This window comes from Podarcis raffonei, chromosome 1 (genome assembly GCF_027172205.1).
Source record: "Podarcis raffonei isolate rPodRaf1 chromosome 1, rPodRaf1.pri, whole genome shotgun sequence".
NCBI lineage: Eukaryota > Metazoa > Chordata > Lepidosauria > Squamata > Lacertidae > Podarcis > Podarcis raffonei.
The window spans coordinates 78,435,997-78,459,042 of NC_070602.1; the positions used below are offsets into that span (position 1 = coordinate 78,435,997).

The 23,046-nt window shown below is 43.2% G+C and overlaps 1 protein-coding gene across 2 annotated transcripts in view; it reads right to left on the bottom strand.

Moving 5' to 3' along the window:
- Positions 1–12,435: 12,435 nt before the first annotated feature.
- Positions 12,436–23,046, bottom strand: part of LOC128417339 (ras-related and estrogen-regulated growth inhibitor-like) — a 28,614-nt gene continuing 18,003 nt past the window's right edge. The window contains exons 2-4 of one of the 2 annotated variants that reach the window (XM_053395829.1): positions 22,749–22,805; positions 19,934–20,007; positions 12,436–17,110 (exon numbers count right to left, since the gene is read on the bottom strand). In XM_053395829.1, coding sequence (XP_053251804.1) covers positions 16,625–17,110; positions 19,934–20,007; positions 22,749–22,805 — 617 coding nt within the window. In that variant the 3' untranslated portion in view covers positions 12,436–16,624. Of the gene's footprint in view, positions 17,111–19,933; positions 20,008–21,825; positions 22,619–22,748; positions 22,806–23,046 lie in introns of those variants that run through there. The other variant, XM_053395838.1, reaches the window with a different exon arrangement.

Here is a 23,046-nt window from a genome sequence, read left to right on the forward strand (position 1 = left end):
AGCAGCAATACAGTGATTTGTCCAGGACACAAGATGATAATGGGACCTGTCTGCTGATCCTCAATTCTGTGACCAATATATATAAATACAAATTTTAAATAGCTACTTTTGTGAAGCATTCATAGTCAAGATTTAAAAGTGCTATTGCTAGCATATAATTCAATGTGTTTGTATTAGTATATACATTATTTGTTTATTCTATCCCAGCTTTTTCACAGTGCAGGACCCAGGGCAGCTCACAGCATAAATTAAAAGAAATACTGCTGAACACACACACACACACACACACACACACACAGATAGAGAGAGAGAGAGAGAGAGAGAGAGGTGCCATTACTTGTGCATGCCATAAAGTATATGTGGACATGACATCTTGAGCTGTTAAAGTCAGAATCTGTAAGCATAAAAGTTGTATTAGAACACAAAGGTTGCAAGCTCCTTTAATCCAACTTTTTGTTGATTATGGGCATAATGTTCAAGATTCTGCTTGAAAAGGTGAAAGCTCAAAGGTGAAAGCTCCTTTAATCCAACTTTTTGTTGATTATGGGCATAATGTTCAGGATTTAAGATTCTGCTTGAAAAGGTGAAAGCTCAAGGCACCCAGCTACATCAAAGGCGACTGCAGAGGGAATTGTTTCGGATCTACAACTTTAAGACTAAAGCACCAACTGACCTCAATGAGGAGATTGGCTGGATGGTGATAATGCTACAGACAAGGTAGAATGTGTAATTCACCTTAATTCCTGATTGGCCATTATGTTATCTATCTGTACATGTACTGTATATGTGCATTGGATTTATTTAATGTTTGCACAAATACTGGGGATATTCCTCCAAGTGAGGAATTTGCAAATGTGAAGTTTCTTTATAAGTGGCAACTCCTGTGTGAGCTTTTGAAATAGTTAAAAGAACAGTGTTTTCAATTAAGTCCTAAAAATAGAGATAACAGCTCAGGGCCTTGAAGGCTTACAAGCCAGATAACATTTGAATACTTTGTTCTGAGGACCCATTTGGAGGAAAACAAATTATTTCTTGCATGCTTATCAGATTACATTTGTAAGTGGCACTGAGGCTATATAAGTATTATCATTTTTTTTTTTAAAAAAAAACACCCTCTAACTGGTGATTGTGGTGCTATTTGGTGATTCGCATCTACAATATTTAATTTACTATCTGCTGAACTATAGTTATTTTATTCTGACCACTGAGGAAGACGTTGGTCAAATCACATTTGGTTATGTTTGTTAACTTTATTGGTTCGTTTTCATTCTTGTGTATTTTGTGACAGTTTATGAGCTATGCTAACTATTTTGTGGATACTTGCTAGTTCCACATTATTTTAATTTGGCACTTTTTTTGTTTTGGACATTATTAGAGACAGATGTTGTTTTTAATTGGTATTGGTTTTTATTAAAATACTTTTCCTATATTGTGGACACTATACCACTTGATTAGTATTGTATCCCATTTCCCCCCATCCTATCTACAGTTGGTTGTGATTGATTTCCCTTTTAGTCTTGTTTATTATTGTTGTGTTTCTATACTGCCCTTCCTCTCACTGGAGCCTAGGGCTGTTTACAACGTCATGAAATACACGTTTTAAGAAAGCAATAATTAAAATAGTTAAAGCTGCATATCTAAACTAAAACAAGCACCTAACACAGCACCTAGGTCTCCAGTTTCCAAGAACGTGCCATGAGCCAGGGTGAACGGACTGGACAGTGACTGTGTACACGCTCCCGTTTATCTTGCATCTAGCGTTTTAATAATATTTTTATCATTTATATGCTGCCCATTTGACTGGGTTGCCGTGGACACTCTGGGCAGCTCCCAACAAAATATTAAAAACACAGTGAAAGATCAACCATTAAAAGCTTCTCTAAACAGGGATCTATATCTATCCTGTTATCTATCCTGTCATTGCTTATGAAATACTGTGTTTTGATGCAGTTCCCTGCAAGCCATCTGTGATCCAAATTGAGAAAAAAATGACTTGGATGCATTTTAAGTTGGTAATGTGTGACACAGCCTCTGATGTGTGGGATGACCAAACTTCTGGTGGGGAGGGGGAAGATTCCTTTAAAAGGACACTGTCACTGAGAAAGATGTGGCCTTCTAAGCAGCATCCCAACACACAAACACCGCATTTTACTGTGGGCAAAGCTCTTTGAGTGCAAAACCTCTTCCAGTTTTGGATTCTCAAGCACTTGCAGGCAGCTTAGATTTGCTTGTGGATATCAGTGGAAATAAAGAGGCCCAGGAGTCTTCCGTCTTGGGTTCCTACCAAGCCCTGGAATTTGCAGACTTAAGCCGGTTCAGTGAGCTTTCACCACCTTTACTGGAGTTGGTATCATGAAGGCTTATTAGAGCACTGTGAGCAGAGCTTGCTTGTTAGGGATTAGTGTGAATGCAGTTGTCAAAGGCTGTGACTTTATTTTTTTCATTAAAGGATTTGCAACGCATTGCAAAAAAGATGTTTAAAAATACTTGATTTTTCTCATGCTTTAATTGGTGAAGCTTTGAATGAACCCTGAGGGACCTTTAAATCCTTTTCTTCTATGTGTGCGCTAGGGAAAGTTTTGCTTATCTTGGGAGGCACTGTGTGTTCATTTGTAGCAGTATAGAATCATAGAATTGTTGAGTTGGAAGAGACCCTGAGGGGCGTCTAGTCCAACCCCCTGCAATGCAGGAATTGTGTGGTACACCTTTGGAAGCTTTGACTCCCCAAATATATTTGTCTGTAACCCTTATGTTAGAACTGTAACCCTTATGTCAGAAGAGGCATGTTGAAAATGTCACAGGGTACTCTTCTTTCAGCCAGAGACTGTACGCCATCCATAGACTCTGGAACCAGATCGGGCTGTTCCCAATTCACGCATCTAAGCAACAATGTCAAAGCAAAGCTTTTAGTGCAAATACTAATAAATCAAGATGGCATTCTGCAAGCAAGCCTAGTTTCATTCAGCACTATTGTCTGCTGCTAGACATTTTCCCAAGTTTGTTTCAAATGTGTGAAGATTACATGAAATGTCTACAGTCTATGTCAAGAGCACCCAACCTGGTGCCCTCCAGATGTTATTGTTGTTGTTTAGTCGTTTAGTCGTGTCCGACTCTTCGTGACCCCATGGACCAGAGCACGCCAGGCACTCCTGTCTTCCACTGCCTCCTGCAGTTTAGTCAAACTCATGCTGGTAGCTTCGAGAACACTATCCAACCATCTCGTCCTCTATCGTCTCCTTCTCTTTGTGCCCTCCATCTTTCCCAACATCAGGGTCTTTTCCAGGGAGTCTTCTCTTGACTCCAACTCCCATCAGCCCTAGCCAGTATTGCCAATAGTCAGGGATGATGGGAGTTGTAGTTCAAAGCATCTGAAGAACACCAGGTTGATAAAGCCTGCCAAAGAATATGAGTTTGCTCCCTCTATGCCCTTTGTTCTGACAAAATTAATGTTTCTGGGTTTGAGGGAATGGGGTACAAATGTCCCACATTTGTATATTTTTCTTTCCATTAATCAATCTGGATTATTTGTGCCCAAATTTTTGTTACTTTTGCTCAGAGAAGGGTTGTTCATTGGTTTTAATCCAAAAAACAAAACAATTAAACCATAGCAGTTAAAACAATACAGAAGAGCACACATCTTAATTAAAAGCAGTTGGGTGTAATTTAAAAATCTTTAAGGTCCATTAAAAAGCCCGTGCAGTGGGGGCCATATGCACCTCTTTAGAGAGGAAACGACACAATTATGGAGCACCACTTAAGAGACCATGTTTCTGGTGCCCATGACTCAAACAACTATTGATGGCAAGTTACAAGCAGAGCCTGTGAGAGACATTGAGAGACAGCTGTACAAAGTGTTGCTTAGAAATGTGAAGCCCCAGTGTTCTGCCCCCACAATATGCAATGCCCAGAAAAATTGGAGGGGGGATGTTTTCCTCCCAATTTGTATATAAAAGGGGGGTAGATTTATTCACATCTCTAGTACTGGCTTTAGTAATGCCCGGTATGCTTGAGGCCAAAGTTTCAAGGTCTGCCTATTCCATATACAGTAAACAAACCTTCCCATTCACTGTGGACAGACACTTTTCAATTGACGTGTCTAATGAGGTAGGTGAATCACCTGGTAAGGGTCATAGCTCAGTGGCAGAGCATCCACTTTGCACGCAGAAGGTCCCAGATTCAACCCCCAGCAACTCCAGGTAGGTCTGAGATAGAACCTGAAACCCCAAGAGAGCCACTGCCAGCCAACAAGCTAGATTAATAGTCTGATGTAATATAAAGCAACTTCCTATGTTCCTATGATTTGTGGTGCCCAGGCTTTGAAATAGCTCTCACCTGCCATCCCCAGTAATCTGTGCCTGCTGTTAATAATTATAAACACCAGGAAGATACAGTTTTATTTGCCTGTGGGTGATATCCAACTCCAGTCAAATGGTCAGGCAGCAGGTGATAAGAAAGGCCTCTGTGGCTGCCTGAGACACTGGAGAGCAGCTGTCAGTCAGAGTAGGCAAGACTGTGACAGGCTGACTAATGGTCATAACTCTGTATAAAAGAGCTATGTCACCTTTTCCTCTGCTGGTTATTTTTAGAGTTTTATTGGATTGTTATTGCTTATTCCACTGCTTTTAGAAAACTTTGCTCTTTTAAGAAATGCTATCGTTTATTTTGTTTTTGTGATTAGGGGATTTAATTCTTATTGTTTTTAGTTTATGACATGCCTGTGAAAGTATTTTGATTAAAAGGCTGGATAAAAATATTTTAAACAAACAAGTTCCTCCTTTTGGGCAGTTTAATCAGATTTCTGCTTTTTCACTAGGGTGAGAACAGCTTAGCAATTTGGGGGTACATTGATGAGTCTCCCATTCTGAGAAAGAAATACTGTACTCAGTATTTCAGATTATAATTATTTTTAAAAACTAATTAAAACTTATTTTAAAAAACTTATTAAGAAACTGATTTCTTTCCAAAAATAAAAGACCATTGCAGATTGATTCTTCATTACCCTGCAGTGTGTCCATTTGAAAACCGATGAATACAGATGTAGGCAGTGCCAGAATTGGGGTATATGCATCCACATCTGCCTAAGGATTGCAACCACCATTTTTGTTCTCCTGGTGCATGTGCAGGAAGGAAGAGGTGAGGATAACCTAGTCTAAGGGAAGGTTTTCAACCACAGTATGTATCAAGTCACCACACCCACCCTTGTAGATGGCAGGATCTCTAATCAATCTACTTTAGAAGCAGCATGTTGAGTATGAGCATGAAAGATTCTGGACTGAGAGAAAAATGCATTTTTCTTTTACAAATGGGTATGCAGCTGAAGTCCTTCAAAAGTTAGGCGTGTGTTTGCAATACCTCTTCTTCTTTGGCGATCATTCGTAGCAGAGTAAGATTGTCTTCCATAAACATGGTTTTAACAGTGAGTCCGTAAGTGACTGTGGAGGCCTATTCTGGATCCACATGTCCTTCCACAGTGAGGACAAGGATGCCTTCCTCTTAGCATGTTTCTCTCTTGCATCTCTTGAGTTTGAGTGTCTTCAAAGCCCATGACACCTTTGGTAAAGGCTGTTCTCCAACTGGAGCGCTCGCAGGCAAATATTTCCCAGTTGTTGGTGTTTATACTACATTTTTAAAGATTTGCCTTGAGACAGTCTTTAAACTTCTTTTATTGACCATCATTACACTTTCCTTTTAAAAGTTTGGAATAGAGTAGTTGCTTTGGAAGACGATAATCAGGCACCTGCACAACATGACCAGTCCAATGAAGTTGATGTTGAAGAATCATTGCTTCAACACTGGTGATCTTTGCTTCTTCCAGTACACTGACATTAGTTTGCCTGTCTTCCCAAGTGATGTGTAAAAATTTTCAGAGACACTTTTGATGGAATCTTTCGAGGAGTTGGAGATGGCGTTTATAAGTGGTCCATGTTTCACAAGCATACAGTACGGCTCGTTTAATCTCACTGTAAACAAGTGGTACAGTGACAATAAAGTATTTCTATTTCTAGTACAATAGCTTTGTAAACAAGCATTTTGGTTTCCCTGCAAATGTCCTAGTCCTATAACACCCTGCACTTCAGTTGGGAGAAAGCCGCACTCGTAGAGCTCAGGCGATGCAATACCAACTATAGCCACACCAGGGCAATGTTCTCAGTGTCTGCTTACTGAAAAAGAAAAGGCACTGGGTATCTGGTGGCAGCTGATCCCAGGAACTCTATTGTACAAAAAACCCCAATGTGCCTAGACATTGGAATAAATTTCCCAGAACTAGTAGGTTAGTATCTAAAAGAAAATAGTGTAATTGTGTTTTGTCACGGTAGCAGTCTGAGCCATATATTATTCAGTTTCCTACATGGAGAGCTGATACACAAATCTGATTTTCTGTTGGCTGTTGTCAGGCAAACAACATGTGACACTTTATCATGCTATTAAGGTCCATGTGCAGCTTGGTACACTGAGCTTTTTTCCATGTAGGGGGCAAAGACTGTAGCAGCTGTCAGCCAAAGCAGAGCCTTAAACAGTAAGAAGACTGAGAAACATATTTTTCTCTCTAACCATCCCACACATTGAAATGTAAAAAATTCCTGGTTTTTTTTTATGTTTACCAAGCCATTGCGCCTGGAACAGCCAAAGAATCTGGGAGAAATTCGTATTATGCCCCACTCAGCTGATTCACCAGTGAGTGGGTGGAGACTGTCAGCTCACCCCACCAATTGCTTCCTGCAGAAACCCAGCTGCTCCTTTTTCTTACATCATTTAGTTTTTCTGTGTTTGGAAGGAGAACAGAACCTGGGACCCATAAAGGGTTTTTTGGGTTGCTTAGATTAAGCCTTAAACATTGGGTGGGTGGGTGTGTACTGGATTATGATAGAGGGCTACAGAATTATGCATGCTGTGGAGAAAGAGAAATTTCACCATCACATAATAATAGAACTCAGGGCTACCAACCCAGATTGGGTACATTTAAAGTTATATCATTCTACTTAAACAGTCATGGCTTCCAGCAAAGCATCCTGGGAGCTGTCATTTGTTAAAGGTGCTGGGTGTTGTTGGGAGACACAGTATTTCCCTCAGAAAAAGCTACAGTTTCTAAAGTTCTCCGGGAAAAGGGATTGATTGTTAAACAACTCTGAGAACTGTGGCTCTGTGAGGGGAATAGGGGTCTCCTAACAACTCGAAACACCATTAACTACAGTTCTCAGGATTCCTTAAGTAGAAGCCGTGACTGTTTGAAGTAGTATAATACTGCTTTAAATGGATAGTGCAAATGGCCTCAGAGGTAGGTTCTCAATGTGTACGCTGAGCAGGCCATGCTTGGCTCACATCTCCTTAAGAGGATTCAAATAGGGCTGCTCCTTTGTTTATTTTTTCCAAGCACCCTTATTAATTTTCTCATGACATTGTTCTACACACAACCTGTAATTACTTTATGGAATTCAGTCACACAAAAGGTGGCGATGGCCCCAGGCTTAGGCAGAATTAAAAAAGAGGTGTAGCTTGTCATGCAAAGTACACCTGTTGAAATCCTTTCTTCTATGCAGCTATTAAAACTCAAAAGTGATGTGTGTGTTTTTTAAAAAACACACCTGGCAAACACATATTTGCCATGATAGATAAATGAATGAACATCTGGTTTCACAGCTGTTAGTCTTCTGAATACCAGTACCTGGAGGAGAAACACCATTTATGCGCCATGAGCTTCTTAGAAGCATTTGGTGGGCTACTCTGGCAAACGAGATCTGGAATGGATGAATATTTGGTTTGACCCAGCAGGGCTCTTCTTATGTGATATTATATGCTATTAATAAACCTGTGGTTTCTTAACCTAGACCCGTGCAAACATATTGCGGTGGCTGGCTCACTGAGACAGAGCATTGTGTGAGGAAGAGTAGAGTCCCCACAGTGCTAAATGGAAAGGGTATTGAGCTGGGCATGTTGCTGTGAAAAACCCTCTTCCAACTTTTACCTACCTCACCCAAAATCAAATGAGCGTTTGCAAATGTTTAAATGATCACTCATGAATCTTCTCCCACTTCAGCGAATTTCCATTAGCACCAGTCACAAATGGTGCTTTTTCCAGCTTCATACGGAACCACATGTCCTCCACCTAAATTACAGGAAAACAGTTGCCTGCCAACTGTGGATTTTGGCTCATTATATATTGCCCTTTGACTAGACTTAGATACAACCTTCTTATTACATGGTTGGTAACAGACTGATAGTGTGTGGGCATCCTTTCCCTTTCTGTATTTCCTACCATAACACAATTCCTTCAGTATCCTCTTTATGGTGGTCAGAGGCAACAAAGGACATGATTTCTGCACCTCTTAATAGTGGTGCAGTTGTGGTGATGACAAACTACCTCTGATGAAAGAAACCCTTCTGCACAGACTACCAGAGGTACCAGAGCTTATCCTTTCCTCACTCACCTGATCACCCTAACTCCCCCCTTCCACTGAAGTGATTAAGTTGAGGAAAATCTTATCAATTTCACTATTGCCTATTATTATTCTCTGCTGAACTGATGCCTAGAACTGTAGAATTGGAAGGGACCCTGAGGATCATCTCAGAATATGCAGCTGTTCCATACAGAGATTGAACCTGCAATCTTGGTGTTATCAGCACCTGGCTCTAATCAACTGAGCTGTACTTCAGATGAAGAAGCAGGAGAAAACTGACAAAGGCTCTTCCTTGATGTTGCCAACTTCAGTTGGAGACCAGAATAGGGGTTGATGGAGGTGATGAAGAAGATGAGGCACAGCAGATGCTCATCTTTATGAAAAGGAGAAAGAATTGCGTAGGGGGCCTAGCAGCGGCGTAGCGTGGGTTGTCAGCACCCGGGGCAAGGCAAGTAATTTGCGCCCCCTAACCCGGGGCAAAAATGAAGGGACGCGGGTGGCGCTGTGGGTAAAACCTCAGTGCCTAGGACTTGCCGATCATCAGGTCGGCGGTTCGAATCCCCGCGGCGGGGTGCGCTCCCGTTGCTCGGTCCCAGCGCCTGCCAACCTAGCAGTTTGAAAGCACCCCCGGGTGCAAGTAGATAAATAGGGACCGCTTACTAGCGGGAAGGTAAACGGCGTTCCGTGTGCTGTGCTGGCTCGCCAGATGCAGCTTGTCACGCTGGCCACGTGACCTGGAGGTGTCTGCGGACAGCGCTGGCTCCCGGCCTATAGAGTGGGATGAGCGCACAACCCTAGAGTCTGGCAAGACTGGCCCGTACGGGCAGGGGTACCTTTACCTTTTTTAACCCGGGGCAAGGCAAGTAATTTGCGCCCCCTAACCTGCCGCCGCTGTCAGCTTCTTCTTGCTGCTGCCTGGGCTTGGGTATTTACGGTAAGGTAGCCACGGCGGCGGCGGGTCCGTGTCAGGTGATCTGAGGCGAGTTGCCGCTGGCGCTGCCGCCCAAACGACGCCGCTTGCCCAGAGGAGGAGGAGGGCAGAGAGGCGAGGAAAATGCAACATGGCCCAGCAGCTGCGGCGGCAGCGGCGGGGCTGTGAGGAGGGGCTGCCTGGCGTGCCCTCCGCGGCCCTGACGCACGGGGACCGCAGCGAGCGCTGAGAGCCGCTGCCTGCCGGACGCCTTCAGCCCTGTCTCTGCCTTCTTCCAGGCTACAGCCCCTGCTCTTTTTGGGACTGGTTGTATTGTGGGAGCACAGCTTTCCTCCTCACCTCAGACTCTACTCTTTTGCTGACTGTCCCTCCCTGAGGGAGTGCTGTGTCCTCAGGCAGCCTCTGGCTCTCCCTCATTCCCACAGTAACTGCAGAGCAGCAGGAAAGACTCGCCGCTGCTGAAGTCTCAGCAAAGCAGATTTATGAATGTTTTGATAGTCAAAAACTTGTATGTACTTGAATGGGGAACTGACAAGCAAGCCTTCCACTGCTTCCACTGTATGGATTATGAAACAACATTTTCTGCAAAAACCCAAACTACTCTTTCTTATATGAATAAGCCATTTCACATAACAAAAGGGAACAGAAGTTTTTTAGTCAGCTCTTTCTCTTTTATATACACTGTATATATAAAACTTGGGAAGTTAACATTTGTCTTCTTTAAGAATTTTCTCCATTCTCTGGATTCTTAGTCTAACTGTGAGAAGGCTGATGGTTGTCTGGTGCTGTGATACCTGAATAAGCCCTGATTGATTCAGTTTTGCCTATAGACCATCCAGTTTACAATAAATATGGCAACATAAAATAATTGACACAGAAGGTGGCTGATCCAGTTGGTATATAAAAAAATTGATTCTTTGGCTGCAGAAAATCCTGTGCTCAGCAGTAATGCACTTAAAATATTAACAGGTAATGCCTGTTTAGCAAATGCAGATTGACAATTCAAATACCATGAGTTTGCTCGAGTCATAGCTTCTTTATAGCCAAGAACAGGACAAATAATCTTCTGACATTTGGAAGAAGGAGGAGGTTGAAGTGGGCTTTTGATTAAAAGGCCTTTTACTTGAAAATATATACACATGCAGAATACAGCTGAAAAAGAGAGGCCACAAAAGAAAACGACAGAAAGACAAAAAGTGACAATTCCATATAGGCCTGGTTGGCAAGGCATCATAAGCCAAACCATGGCATGATTTCCCAGGACGCTGTGAATGTGCAGGCGCGTGGAGAGGAGACCACAGCTGTTTAACTCCTCCCCATCCTCTTTGCTTCTACACCATGAAGAGCTAAGCCAAAGTTTATCTTAGTGTGTTGCCTGAACCTGGGCTCAGAGTTCTCTCTACCTCACTGATCACAAACTGTAACCAAGCCCAGAGCAGCAAAGTAAGCTGTGAGTGCCTCTCTGAGAAAATATTCACACGATCCCAGTAAGCCCAAGTGTGGATTGTTGTGATGTGCAAACAAAGACAGTTTCCGAGTTACAGGACTGCTACCAGGCAAAAAGGATGGTATTGGTGGTAGTGTTCATGTATGTATGTATGTATGTGCATGCGTGCCTGTGTATAGGTAGGTAGAGGTGGGGAGATCAACTTCCATGGAAGCAGGGGTGCCAACTTTAATAAAATATTGGAGGGGCCGGTAAGCCCCACCACACATAATTGATCACAAGATGCGGCATGCACACAGTATTTGAATGGTAATGCCCTTCATCTGTGTCAATCTATCAGGGCTGTGAATGTTCATAAGAAGTGCTGCTGGGGGAGATCCAGCACAATTATGTGCATGTTTATAGGAATGGAAGGTTTTGGTTGGAGTAAAATCTGTGGCTTGGCTGTCCTGATACCTTTCTTCAGACTAGAAGAGGAACACACACACACACACACACACACACTTAAACATTCCCAGGAGCGTGTTCCTGTCCTTGAAAAGTTTGAAAAGCAAAGTCATTGTTTCCTGAGAGATATATACATAAACGTAAGGCTGCTGCCATGGGCAGCAATGGAAAATCTTTGTGCTATCCAATTTCTATCCCGCTTGAAGCTGAGGCTGATTTCAGAAAGATTAAGTGATAGAAGACTAAAAGGAGCCATTCTGCAGCTGGACTAGCAATCTGTCTCATTTCAACACCCTCACAGGGCAGCTCAAGGCAAGTGTGGACCTCACATTTGACCACTGCTGAAAACCATCCGTGATTGGGCTTCACAACCTCCTCCATTGGAGAGACAAACAGTGGCAGCAACGGGAGCTGCAGGGGTTGTATCACGTGGTTCCACAGCAGTGGGGGTAATAATGGGGTTATCCTACTGTTGGTGACAGCAGCTGGTCTTTAACAGCATGAGCAGTCAAGGCCAAACCAACTTTTGTTCAGTAGCCACATCTGATCCCCACCCCCACCCCGCATGGTGACACTGAGCATGTGACCGTGAATTCCCATAGATCATTCCTCTCCCACACAAAGAACAAACACAAACCACCTATTTGAAGATAATATTCCCCTTTTAACAACATGGCAGCTGCGCAGGATGTACCCAACACTTCTCAGCGCATCAGTTGTGACCTGGGATGGCTCCTCATCCAGCTGCAACATGTTTTTGTACTTGTTCAATGAACGCAGATTTATTGTTGGACTTCTGTTGTGCACTGCCATATTTTCTTTCTTAATGTCGGTGCTATAGAATGTTTTGCAAATAAGTAAATAAAACAGCTGACTGCCTCTGGAAGAAAACATGCCCAACTTTGTCATCTCTACTAAGTTGCATGAGACGGAAAAATATTGGAATCTCCAGTAAGAGAGATCTATGCCTGGACACAGCCTTCCACTGGAGTAACCAGGCTTCCTCCCTCCCCCCCAAAAAAATTGGCTCTGTGGGGATCAGGAGGAGAGGGGGGCATCGTTCCATGGGGTAAGCTGAAATGCATTCCTGATGGAACAATCATCTTAACACAACCTTGAGTTCCTCCCCTTTTCTTTTCACGTGAATTCTCAATTGCCGCTGAACACTGGCTACATCTGAACGTCTAAAATGAAATGGCTTGAAGAAACAAACCTGAGAATATTTTTTTTTAATCCACAGAATAATCATCACCACTCCATATACAAACAGTTGCTGAAGATGACAGCTTTTCTTCACCCTCAGCAAACCATTAAGATTTCTGGCACCAGGTCTACAAAATGCAACGGAAGTTACAAGAAAAAAAAATATATACATGTAAAATACATTATGAAGTATTTAAAAATAATGGCATTTACATTTTGAGAGAAATTTCCATCCATTGCCCAGTATTCGTGGGCAGATGCTGAGGGTCCCAGTGTCTTACAAGGGTCCACTCCCCCAAGTCCCCTGTGGCTGCACCTCGCTGCTATCCGTTTGCTCACTCAGCCACCCAGTTGGGCAAGTGACATTGAGCCAAGGAACAGCAGCAGCTATTACCACTCACTAACTGCCCTCTCCCAAAAGTGGCAATGAATACGGTTCCTCCTCTTTCACCCAGCCAGTTCCTTTGCTTGCCAACCTCCAGCCCTATGGGAAAGTGAGCAGGAAGCAGCAATGGCGTGTGTGTGTGTGTGTGTCCTACCTTAAATATCTTGCCCAAGGAACCCCAAACTGTGGAGCAAACAATTGTACAAGGTTTGTACTTTTGGGGAGGAGGCCCTCATTGAGGCAGGATTGTTTCAGTTCTCTTATGTGTATGAGCGTGGATATAAAATAAGCAGCAGTTCCTTGCAGTACCTCTATGGCTGGTGGAAAGTTGCTTAACAGAACAGGAAGCACATACATAGATTCCTCAAAGGAAAAGGGCTTTTTATGTTCTAGTACGACATGTCATTTTAGGGGGTGAAATTTAATTTTGGCAAATTAAAGTTTCCGTTTGATGAAGAAGCGCATAAACTGCTTTGGGGGGGTAATTTTACTGTCTGTCACAAAGGGCAGCTAGGCAAGTAACTATGTACTGCCAATCAAGTCGCAGCATGAGAAATACTGTGTATTTTGTGAAAACTACAGTAGCCGCCATTTTCAGTGACTGGTGGGGATGTGAGATTTTTCTGGCTGTGAGAGGTTGGAAACCTGGATGAAGGTGGTGTAAGTGGCTGTAAAGAGCTGGACAAGTTTAATTTTTATAACAATATATGTGAATCATCACCCCCTTTCCTAGAAAATCCAATCTATATACCACTGCAAGTACATTTTACAGTTCCCATGACAGGTTCAGCAGAATCCATTAATAACAGAAGGTATCAGAAAGGATGCTATGCACTTTCCAGTGGCTGGAATACAGTTGTATAAAACAATGCAGATATATAAAGCTGCTCTCATGAGGATTAGCTTTCCGGACCTCTTCAACAGGAAAATTTACTGAAGACACATGCAAATCATCCTTTAAATTAAAATCTTTTTTGAACATACACTATGGCTAGCAAATAAAAAATCTTCCAGCTAACAGCCTTCACCTGTGGAAACAGACATAGACTCTAATTTAGAATTTGCTTCTTAGAAATTTCAATTGAGATAGGTATAACTGCCCCCCCCGACCCATGAGACAAACCAGAATAGCATTTGACTGTGAAAGCAAACCACTTTAGCAGTCAATCCAACAATAGTTCTGCTAGGCTATTTAAAAGAGGGAAAGGAAATTTTTAGTCCTGGCTCCTTTAAAAAGTCAAGCATCCTGAGAGAATTTTAAGCCTTTGTTTTGAACATATGCCTGGATTTGTGATTGGGGCTTTGAAGATATTTTTATTTCACACTTACTCATTCTCTTGAGATCACTGCCGGGTGCCCCATGGAACAGTGTTGATTTAGGATTTAGAAACTGCAGGGAGAGGGAGAGTCAAGCTCCTAACCCAGGTGGCAGCTATTGAGCTGACAATGCCCCAAATCTAAGAAAGTGTTTATTTTAGTAACCTTGGATAAAAACGAAAGAGTTCTGTTCCATTTTAAGTAGATTCACGGTGGCAATGCCCACTTTTGAAATAAAACACAGGAATAGATTTGAACCACCGGAAAAGGCCTAGGGCAGGGATAGCCCAATTGGTGCCCTTCTGATGTTCTGGACTACAACTTTCAAGCTCTGGCTATAGGGAGTTGTAGTCCACAACTTCTAGCAGCGTCCAGATCTTGGAAACCTCCAGTATCATCTAGTTCCGGCTTCATTGTATTTCTCCCTGTAGCTGTACTCCTCTCACCATGCCCACCTCATATACTCTGATTCCATTTCCTGCTTGTACACAGCTATTAGTCAACAGCAGAGTACCATATCATTTTACAATACAGAATGTAATTATAAAGCCACACAAGCTGACTTTAAAAATGCTTAGTTTGGATCTAAGAGTCAAATTCAAGAGGGAGCTATGTTCTCAGACTTGTTGGGTGAAGGCAGTTCCTTTTGTTGTCAGAAATAAGCAAAAGATGGCCCTGGGGTTTTGCTGAAGGGGAGGCAGATATGTTTATTATTTTCAGATCTATGGAGAACCCCTCAAGCTGCAACTAAAATATCTGTGTTTGCAACACACAGAGCTTCTCTGAGTTGCCTACACAGAAGTCAGTGAAGAAAGCAGGAGGCAAACAGAATGCTATTTTCCAGTGTTGAACGGTAGAATGGAAGCCTTTGTGGAACAAGTTGGTCATCTTTCCTTCCAGAACAGCAAGTGCCTACAAGTATATTAGCATGACAATGGATGCAGCCTTAAAAGAGGAAGAAATAACTAATTTGGGTCAGGGCCATAGCTCAATGACACAACATATGCTCTGCAAGCAGAAGCTTCCAGGTTCGATCCCTGGTTTCTCCAGTTAAATAAAGAGCAGGAAATGAACACGATGGACAAAGCTGAGATACTGGAGAGTTGGCTGCTGGTTAAGACAAATAGTACTTGGCTGGTTCGACCATTGCCCTAAAGCAGCTTCTTATGTTCCTACTTCAAGAAAAAAAATCTGCCAGAAAGGAGGAGAGACTTGAAAGTGCTCCCTGCTATGACATCTACACACCAATAAAAAGTCAGTTATCTGAATACTGATGGTACTAACTACACAGGAAGATTGGTGGTGGAAGAAGCTGTCTTATGGCACACTTGATGCGCTTCTGGTCACTAACAGTGCAATCCTATGCACGTTTACTCAAAAGTAAGTCCTACAGTCCTCAGTGGGCCTCACTTCTAGGATAGTGTGCATTGTTTTGCAGCCTGAAGCTCCACAATTCCATGAACTTCCCTATTCTCTGACCTCAGTGCTTCCTGCCATGAAGTCACATGGCACTGCTGCTCAATGTAAACAGAACTCCCTTCTAACCAAACCTTTATTCAGCCACTTCCAACATGTTCTTCTACTGATCCTGACTGTACTGTATAGAAAACTGGTGGGGCCACTGGCCTTGGTCCATTATGGAAAAAGGTCAGATGCATAAACCATTATGCTGATGGACAGGAATGAGCAATAACATACTAGCAGGAGCCAGGAAGATGAGAACACATCTTAATCAGCCTTTTAAAAAGCCTTTTGCAAAACTTGTAGATCCCACCACCCCTCCTTCCAACAAGACTGACTCAACAAGACCGCGCTGGTGCGGAGCTCCGCATCAAGAGTCCAGCCTTGGCAAAGGCATCCACTTTCACTTTTCCTTGCTTTCTTGGGTGCCCAAAAAGAATAATCAGACTATGGACCAAAGGAACATTCACAGCTGCCCTTCCACCCAGGATTTAGAAGACTAATCTCTACAAGGAGAAAATGTGGCGCATCAGCCTTAGCTATGGAATTTGCTGCCACAAGATGTGGCGATGGCAACCAGCAAAGAAGGCTTTAAAATTCACAGGGGTTAGGTCTATCAATGGCTATTGGTCATAATGGCTAAATGGAACTTCCAGCTATAGAGATAGTATACTTCTGTATACCAATTGCCAGAGGTGGAAACGGGGGGAGGGGGGCAGATTATTGCCTTCATATCCTGCTGGTTAGCTTCCCAGAAGCATCTGTGTGGCTCCTGTTCACAGCAGGATACTGGACTAGGTGAACCTTTGGTCTGACTAAGTCAGGTTGGTCTTATGTACTGCTGTACCACAAAGCTGGTCTAGGGTCACCCTGTGACCTCCCTGCCTTTAAAGGTAGTTAGGGGGAAAGAACACCTTTCCTAACAATGCACAGGTCTCTGGACTTGCCAGTTCACCAGCTCTGCACACTCTCCCTTGCCAACTCCAGCTGGTCCCTGTGTAAACTGCCCATCATTTCACAATGGCCTGTGCAGAAGTTCATTCCGGGATGTAGTCCCTGAAGGAATTGAAGCTCAGGCTCCTGCCACCCGAGGCCAGAGTCGAGTTGGCGTGAATCTTCGGGATCTTTTCCATTAGTTTAGACACTGCTCGCCTCTTGAAGGACCCAGGGGAAAAATGACCTTGCTTCATCAGCTCATTGTATAAAGTGTTGAAAACCACCACCGTCTCCTCATAGCTGTCCCTGGTAGAGATCTCGTAGAAAGGATGCTTCAGGGCCTTGGAGAGGTTCTCCCCATCCTCAGAGGACACCATGCGGTCAAACTGCAGGTCCTTCTTGTTCCCGACAATCACGACGGGCGGCTCTCCACTCGCGCTGCTCCGCTTTGGGCTGGAATGGATGTGGTTGATGAGGAAGCAGAGCCTCATGACTTCGTCGAAGCTGCACCTGTCAGTGACAGAGTAAACCACAGCAAAGCCATCTCCCCACTTTATCTTCTCTTCAATTTGTAGAGAGTCCTCCTCCTAGGACAGAAAGACCAATCGCAAATCTGTATAAGCATGGCACCTTCTTTGCAAAGAGCTCACAACATCTGTACACAATGACCAATGGTGGTTATGTACCCCCTTTCCGGTCACTGGTTCTCCTCTGCAGATTGCACCATTCCCCACCCAGCCCACTTGACAGTTGTTCGGTGGTCATCCAGGTCCCAGATTTGGTCAGCCACAATTCATCTACTTTGGCCAATAGAGAGAGAGAGAATGAAATTATAAACTCACAAGTGGGATCTGCAACAAAAGGTTGTAATGTGAAGAACTTCTGTTCAAGTTTCCAGCTACTCCATTCCATGGCTCCAACAACAATCAATCACCTTTCTACGCCCAATGGGCATCCTCAGCCATCAAGGGCTGTTGGGTGTTTTCCCCTAAAGTTTGTTGTGCTTCTGCAAGCCTCAGAGTTCCCCTGCGCTTGCCAACACCTCCCCCTACATGCAAAGCAGGTGCTCTGTAACTGAGCTCCCACCCTTCCCTAACAGTCCATGCTACATTCTGTCTGTGTCTTTAAAATGGGACAAGTTAGATTTAAATTCAAATGTGCAATGTTGCTCAGGAAGGGAGAGCAGTACAGTTGTGTCTAAAAGTAACTTACTTGGAAACAGACATTATTGGTGAAATAATGTAGGCATTTATTTATTGTATGAGGACCTGCTACCATTTTATAATGGCATTGTGATTTGCTGTTATTTTTATTGATTATAGATTAGTAATTCTTTATTGTAATTGGTAAGTGTAAACTGTTTAATTATTATTTGCTGATGTTTAATTTTACTGTTTACTATTAAAGTCTAATGGATTATTGAATATTGCTTTATTTGATATACCGTATTTTTCGCCCTATAGGACGCACTTTTTCCCCTCCAAAAATGAAGGGGAAATGTGTGTGCGTCCTATGGGCGAATGCAGGCTTTCGCTGAAGCCTGGTGAACGAGAGGGGTCGGTGCGCACCGACCCCTATCGCTCTCCAGGCTTCAGAAAGCTATCCACAAGCCTTGGGAGCCCGCGGGAGTTCCCGTCGTGCTCCCTAGGTTTGCAGATAGCAGCCTGCATCTCGAAGCCTGGGGCGCGCTGCACAGCGCGCCCCGGGCTTCGGTTCCCTGACCTGGTTTGGAGGCTGGTGGTGGGAAGAAGCGCACTTCTCCCCGCCGCCAGCCCCACAAGCTCGGGGGACAGCGGGGAGGCACAGCGCCGCCATCCCGCTGTTCCCCAACCTGGTTTGGGCTTCAGGCAGATATCCACAAGGCGTGGGAGCCCGGCGGGAAGTCGCACTGGTCTCCCAAGGCTTGCGGAGAGATGCCTGTTCTGGGGGCTGGGGTGCTTCCCAGACTAGGTGCTTCCCAAACTAGGTGCTTCCTAGGGCCGGTGCGCCCTATGGGCCAAAACATACGGTAAGTTGTTTATTTTAAAGTTATTCTGATTTTTTTTATATTGGATCTGATTGTTTCTATTAATGTTTGATGTTTTATTACGTTTTTATTTGTGTTGGAAGCTGCCCAGATGGGCAGAGTATGTATGTATGTATTTATATATAAATAAATAAATAGATGATAGATAGATAGATGACAGATAGATAGATGATAGATAGATAATGTCCTTTTTCCAGTAACATGTTGAGACTTTGCCAAAGTAGAGATTTGAATCTAGATCTTCCTGGTCATAGTCCAACACTCTAACCATGTAACCAGCACATTGGCTCCTTTTTATCGGAATAAAAGTTACAGCAACTATGTGAGATCAGTCAGTATAATTCCAGTAGAGGGGTCAAGGCTAAGAGACACTGGCTGGACAGTAAGTTCACAACTAACACAAATTTGGTCCGGGGATTTCCAGGCTCATTGCTCACCCTTTTAGCCACCACACTGTTTACATCTCAGAAACATATTTCTTAGGGCACTCTCTTTCTTAGGGCTGGGGAAACCCAGCCAGGTGGGATTACTTACCCTTTAACGCAATTTAACTGCCCACTTCATTTACAGAATGAAAGTAGGTAAGGGGACATCCAGCTTCCACCTCCACCGCTTTATTATTAGTTTATGTTTCTGCTTGAGACCAATGGTTCATCTTAGCACAGCATCCTGTTCAGCACAGCAACCAACCAGATGCCTCTGAGGTTTTTAATGACTGGAAATGTTTGCTGTTGCTTTGCGTCTGTCTTTTTATATAGTTTGATTCTATTGATTTTGGATTTGTCTATCTTGTCTAAGCAATGCTGAAGGCCTTTGGACAGAAAAGAAACCTAAAAATACTGATTAAAAAGACAGCAGCAAGGTAAGACTTGAAGGTAAGAGCCCTTTCCTGCTACTGTTTCCCAGTAGCTGGTATTCAGAGGCATGGTGCCTCTAGAAGCAGAATATAGCCTTTATGAATAATAGCCATTGTTAAGTCTCATTCTTTGTGAATTTATCTAATCCCCTTTAAAACCATCTAGGTTGGTGGCTGTCAAAACATATTGTGCCTGTGAATTCCTTAAGTTATCTCTGCACTGGGGAAAGAAGTGCTTCCTTTTGTTTGTCCCGAATCTCTCGCCATTCCACTTTACTGGATGGCCCCAGGTTCTGATATTATCAGAAAGAGAGACAAAATGCCTCTACTGACTTTGTCCACAACAGCCATAATTATATGCATCTCTGTCATGTCCCCCCTTTATTTGCCTTTCCTCTCTCCAAGATAAACAGACTCAAATTTTATGGCCCCAAATTTTATAGCCCAAGCCCTCTGGGAAATTTTGGTGGCTTTTTTCTGGCCCCTTCCCAGTCCCCTCGTTTTGAGATATAGTGACCAGAACCTTACCTGACCTGCTGTATCAAGAATTTCAAAATGCACCATCTCTCCATCGATGACAGCTGTGTGCCTATAAATCATCTCTGTGGAACATAAAACATGTATGAGAAATCCCTTGGCATATGCGCAAAGCAGAATTAAAAATAAAAGCTAAAAGTATGCTGAGTGGAGAGTGCTCTCTTCGATTGTCTGCCCTCCTGGTTCTGCTCACAAGCAAGTACACAGCCCAGCATGAAAATCCCCCTACACGTCTTGCACTGCTTAGAAATCTTATGCACCTGTATTTTTTTATTAACCTCATCATTATTTTTTATATACCACCTTTCTATTCGAGAACTTCCAGTGCAGTTTACAATCAAAATATAAAACTCAAGAAAACACCATAGCCTGCTATTGAACAGGTAAAGTCAGACGGCAAAACTCTTCAAACCCAATAATTTATTTATTTTTAAAGGATTTTGGAGGGCATCAGGTGAGCCTTCCAAAGGAGACAGCTCCACAAGTGGGGTGCCAAAACAGAAGAGCCCCTTCCCAAATGCCCCCTGCCTCACCTCAGACACAACAAGGGCTCTCAGAGAAGGGTGGGATGTAGAAGGAGAGAGGAACTAAAAGGAGCTCTCCAGAAGGAGAGATGAAAAGTAGATTGGGTGTTTGTGTGTGTGTGCAAATGGACAGAGAGGTTTGTAGTATGCAGGCTGTTACCTGCAATGGCAGCTGGCCACACTGTGACTGTGGATAGAAATATAGCCCATCATCACTGAAAGTTCATTATGAGCCCAGCCTCCTGTTTGCAGTGTGAGCTAAAGCTTCAAAATGAAGAGATTCTGGGACTAGTCTTGGTGGGGTGGGGGAAGGACCACGACGGTAAAGGGAATTTTGCCAGTGACTTAAAATGAAAGCGCACCAGTTGCTCTGGCAAAACTCAGCCCAAGGAAGGCAGAAAAGGCCACCTAGTGAACAAAAGATGCCCTGAACGGCAGCTGTGCACAGCAACATATTTCTTCCCAAACACCTTGTTCTGACCTTGAAACCTCACATGCCCTCTAACTATGAAATGTCCAGGCTCCCACAAGCCTTATTAAGTCATCTTGGCCTCGAGAACTATTCTTCTCCTGCTCAAGATCTATGTGTTGATAAAGGAGCCTGTCCATATGCACTGTGGATTAAAGGGTGGGGACGTGCCATATATTGTCTAGTCACATTGTGAGGAGAATAATATACCCAAAGGCAGGCAATAATGCCTCTCTGTCAAAAGGAAAAGAATAAAGGTGATTCTGTCTTTCCCTCTGCTTACCCTCCCCACCCACAGCCCTCTCTGACTTCCACAGAGCAGCCAAATTATTTTGTGCACAGTGAATTCTGTGACATGCCGTGCAATCCTATGTATGCTTGCTTGCAAGTAATCCTCACTGTGTTCAATAAGGGCTTATTTCCTTAAAAAAAAAAAAGTGTGTGCATAGGATTTCAACCCAGCCCAAGAATAAAAAATGCTGAAAAGACAAGACGGAAATGGCAAGTTGCTTTTCAGCTGTGAGGGGCGGAAAACTCTGAAGAAAAAGAAGAAAACATCAACAGACCTTTTTAGTAACCATTCGGGAAGCTGCAACCCACACGATGTTACTCCCACAGCATCCTCAAAAGGCCAGATGGACTAACAGCATAACCTCTAAATATGTAACTCCAAATGGAGGTGTTTATGTTGCTATTACAACAACACAGCAGGAAGCCTTACTGAGGGCTCCAGTATCCCAAACTAGTTCCTGTTAGTTCTTCAAGCCCAACACTTCACAAATCACTCCATCTCTTTTCAGAGTTATCAGCTTCCAGCTCTGTCCAAGGCAGGCTTCTTTGCCTTGTTGAAAATGCAGTAATTTCAGGACACATGCATGTTATCTAGGCACCTGATCTGAAGAGTCTGGAGGTTGGGGGAGGGATAGCTCTTGCTTTTGTGCAGAATACCTCCGCCATCAAAGAAAACAAAAATGAGGAAATGTAGGACTGAACAGGTATTAATCTAATTTACCACGAGTTTCTCCCAAATTGACAATTGGGGTGTGGTGGGGGTGGGATCCCTTGCAGATGGGAGACTGTCAGCCTCTCTAGGCTAAATGACAACATGTACATAATGACCTAAATTTTCAAAATGACTAGTGAATTGGAGGCAAAGTAGGCTTTCTGGGGAACTATGAAAGGATTTTCAGATGGTGCTTTGTTCTATTATTATATTCAAAGAACAGACACTCAGTCCAGTGGAGATTCAGCTTGATTGGTCCAATATCAAGGCATTTTCTAGAATGTAATTGCTTGGTAAATGGAGCAAGATGGCAATGGAGAAATGAACAAAGTGCTAGGTACTCTTTGCACTAAACCTTCAGCTCACCACCATAGCATCTTGTCCAATCGTTGACATTATTTTCACCAAGTAGAGAGTCCATTGATGCTGTATGAAAGTAGTAGCACTAGTTAGCTTCCCCAATTCCATCATAAGAATATAGGCTGCTGCCTTATAATGAGCCAGACCATCTAGCGCAGTATTATCTAACACCGACTGGTACCAAATTTTCAGGTTCTCAGACAAAAGTCTTTCCCAACCATACCTAGAGATTGGACCTGTAACCTGTTGGATGCAAAGCATGTGCACTGTCATTAAACTATCACCCTCACCACTTCCTTCAAACAGTTTGTATTTGAGAGCTAAATGGCAATTGCTCTTGGTGCTGGAGCCAACTCTCCATAATAATAATAATAATAATAAATAAATAAATAAATAAATAACAACCACTCTGAATGTGTACGAGAGACATAAGCCAGAAGTGAGACTTACCTAGAGTTGGGTCATAATCACCAATAAATCGCTTAGTGATGAATCTCACTGTCAAAGCTTCATTGGAAAAAGGAAAAGGAAACATGATTAATGGAATAAACCAATACAGAAATAACAATAGTCTACAGCAGCCTCCCACAACCTGATGACCTCCAAATGTTTTGGACTACCATCCCCCTCAACCAGCATGATTCGTTGTTGTCAGGGATGACATCTAGAGGACACCCAGTTGGGAAAGCTTCACCTAGAGAATATCAAAGCACACATGACCAAGGAACCGATCAGTGGGTGAGTCTTA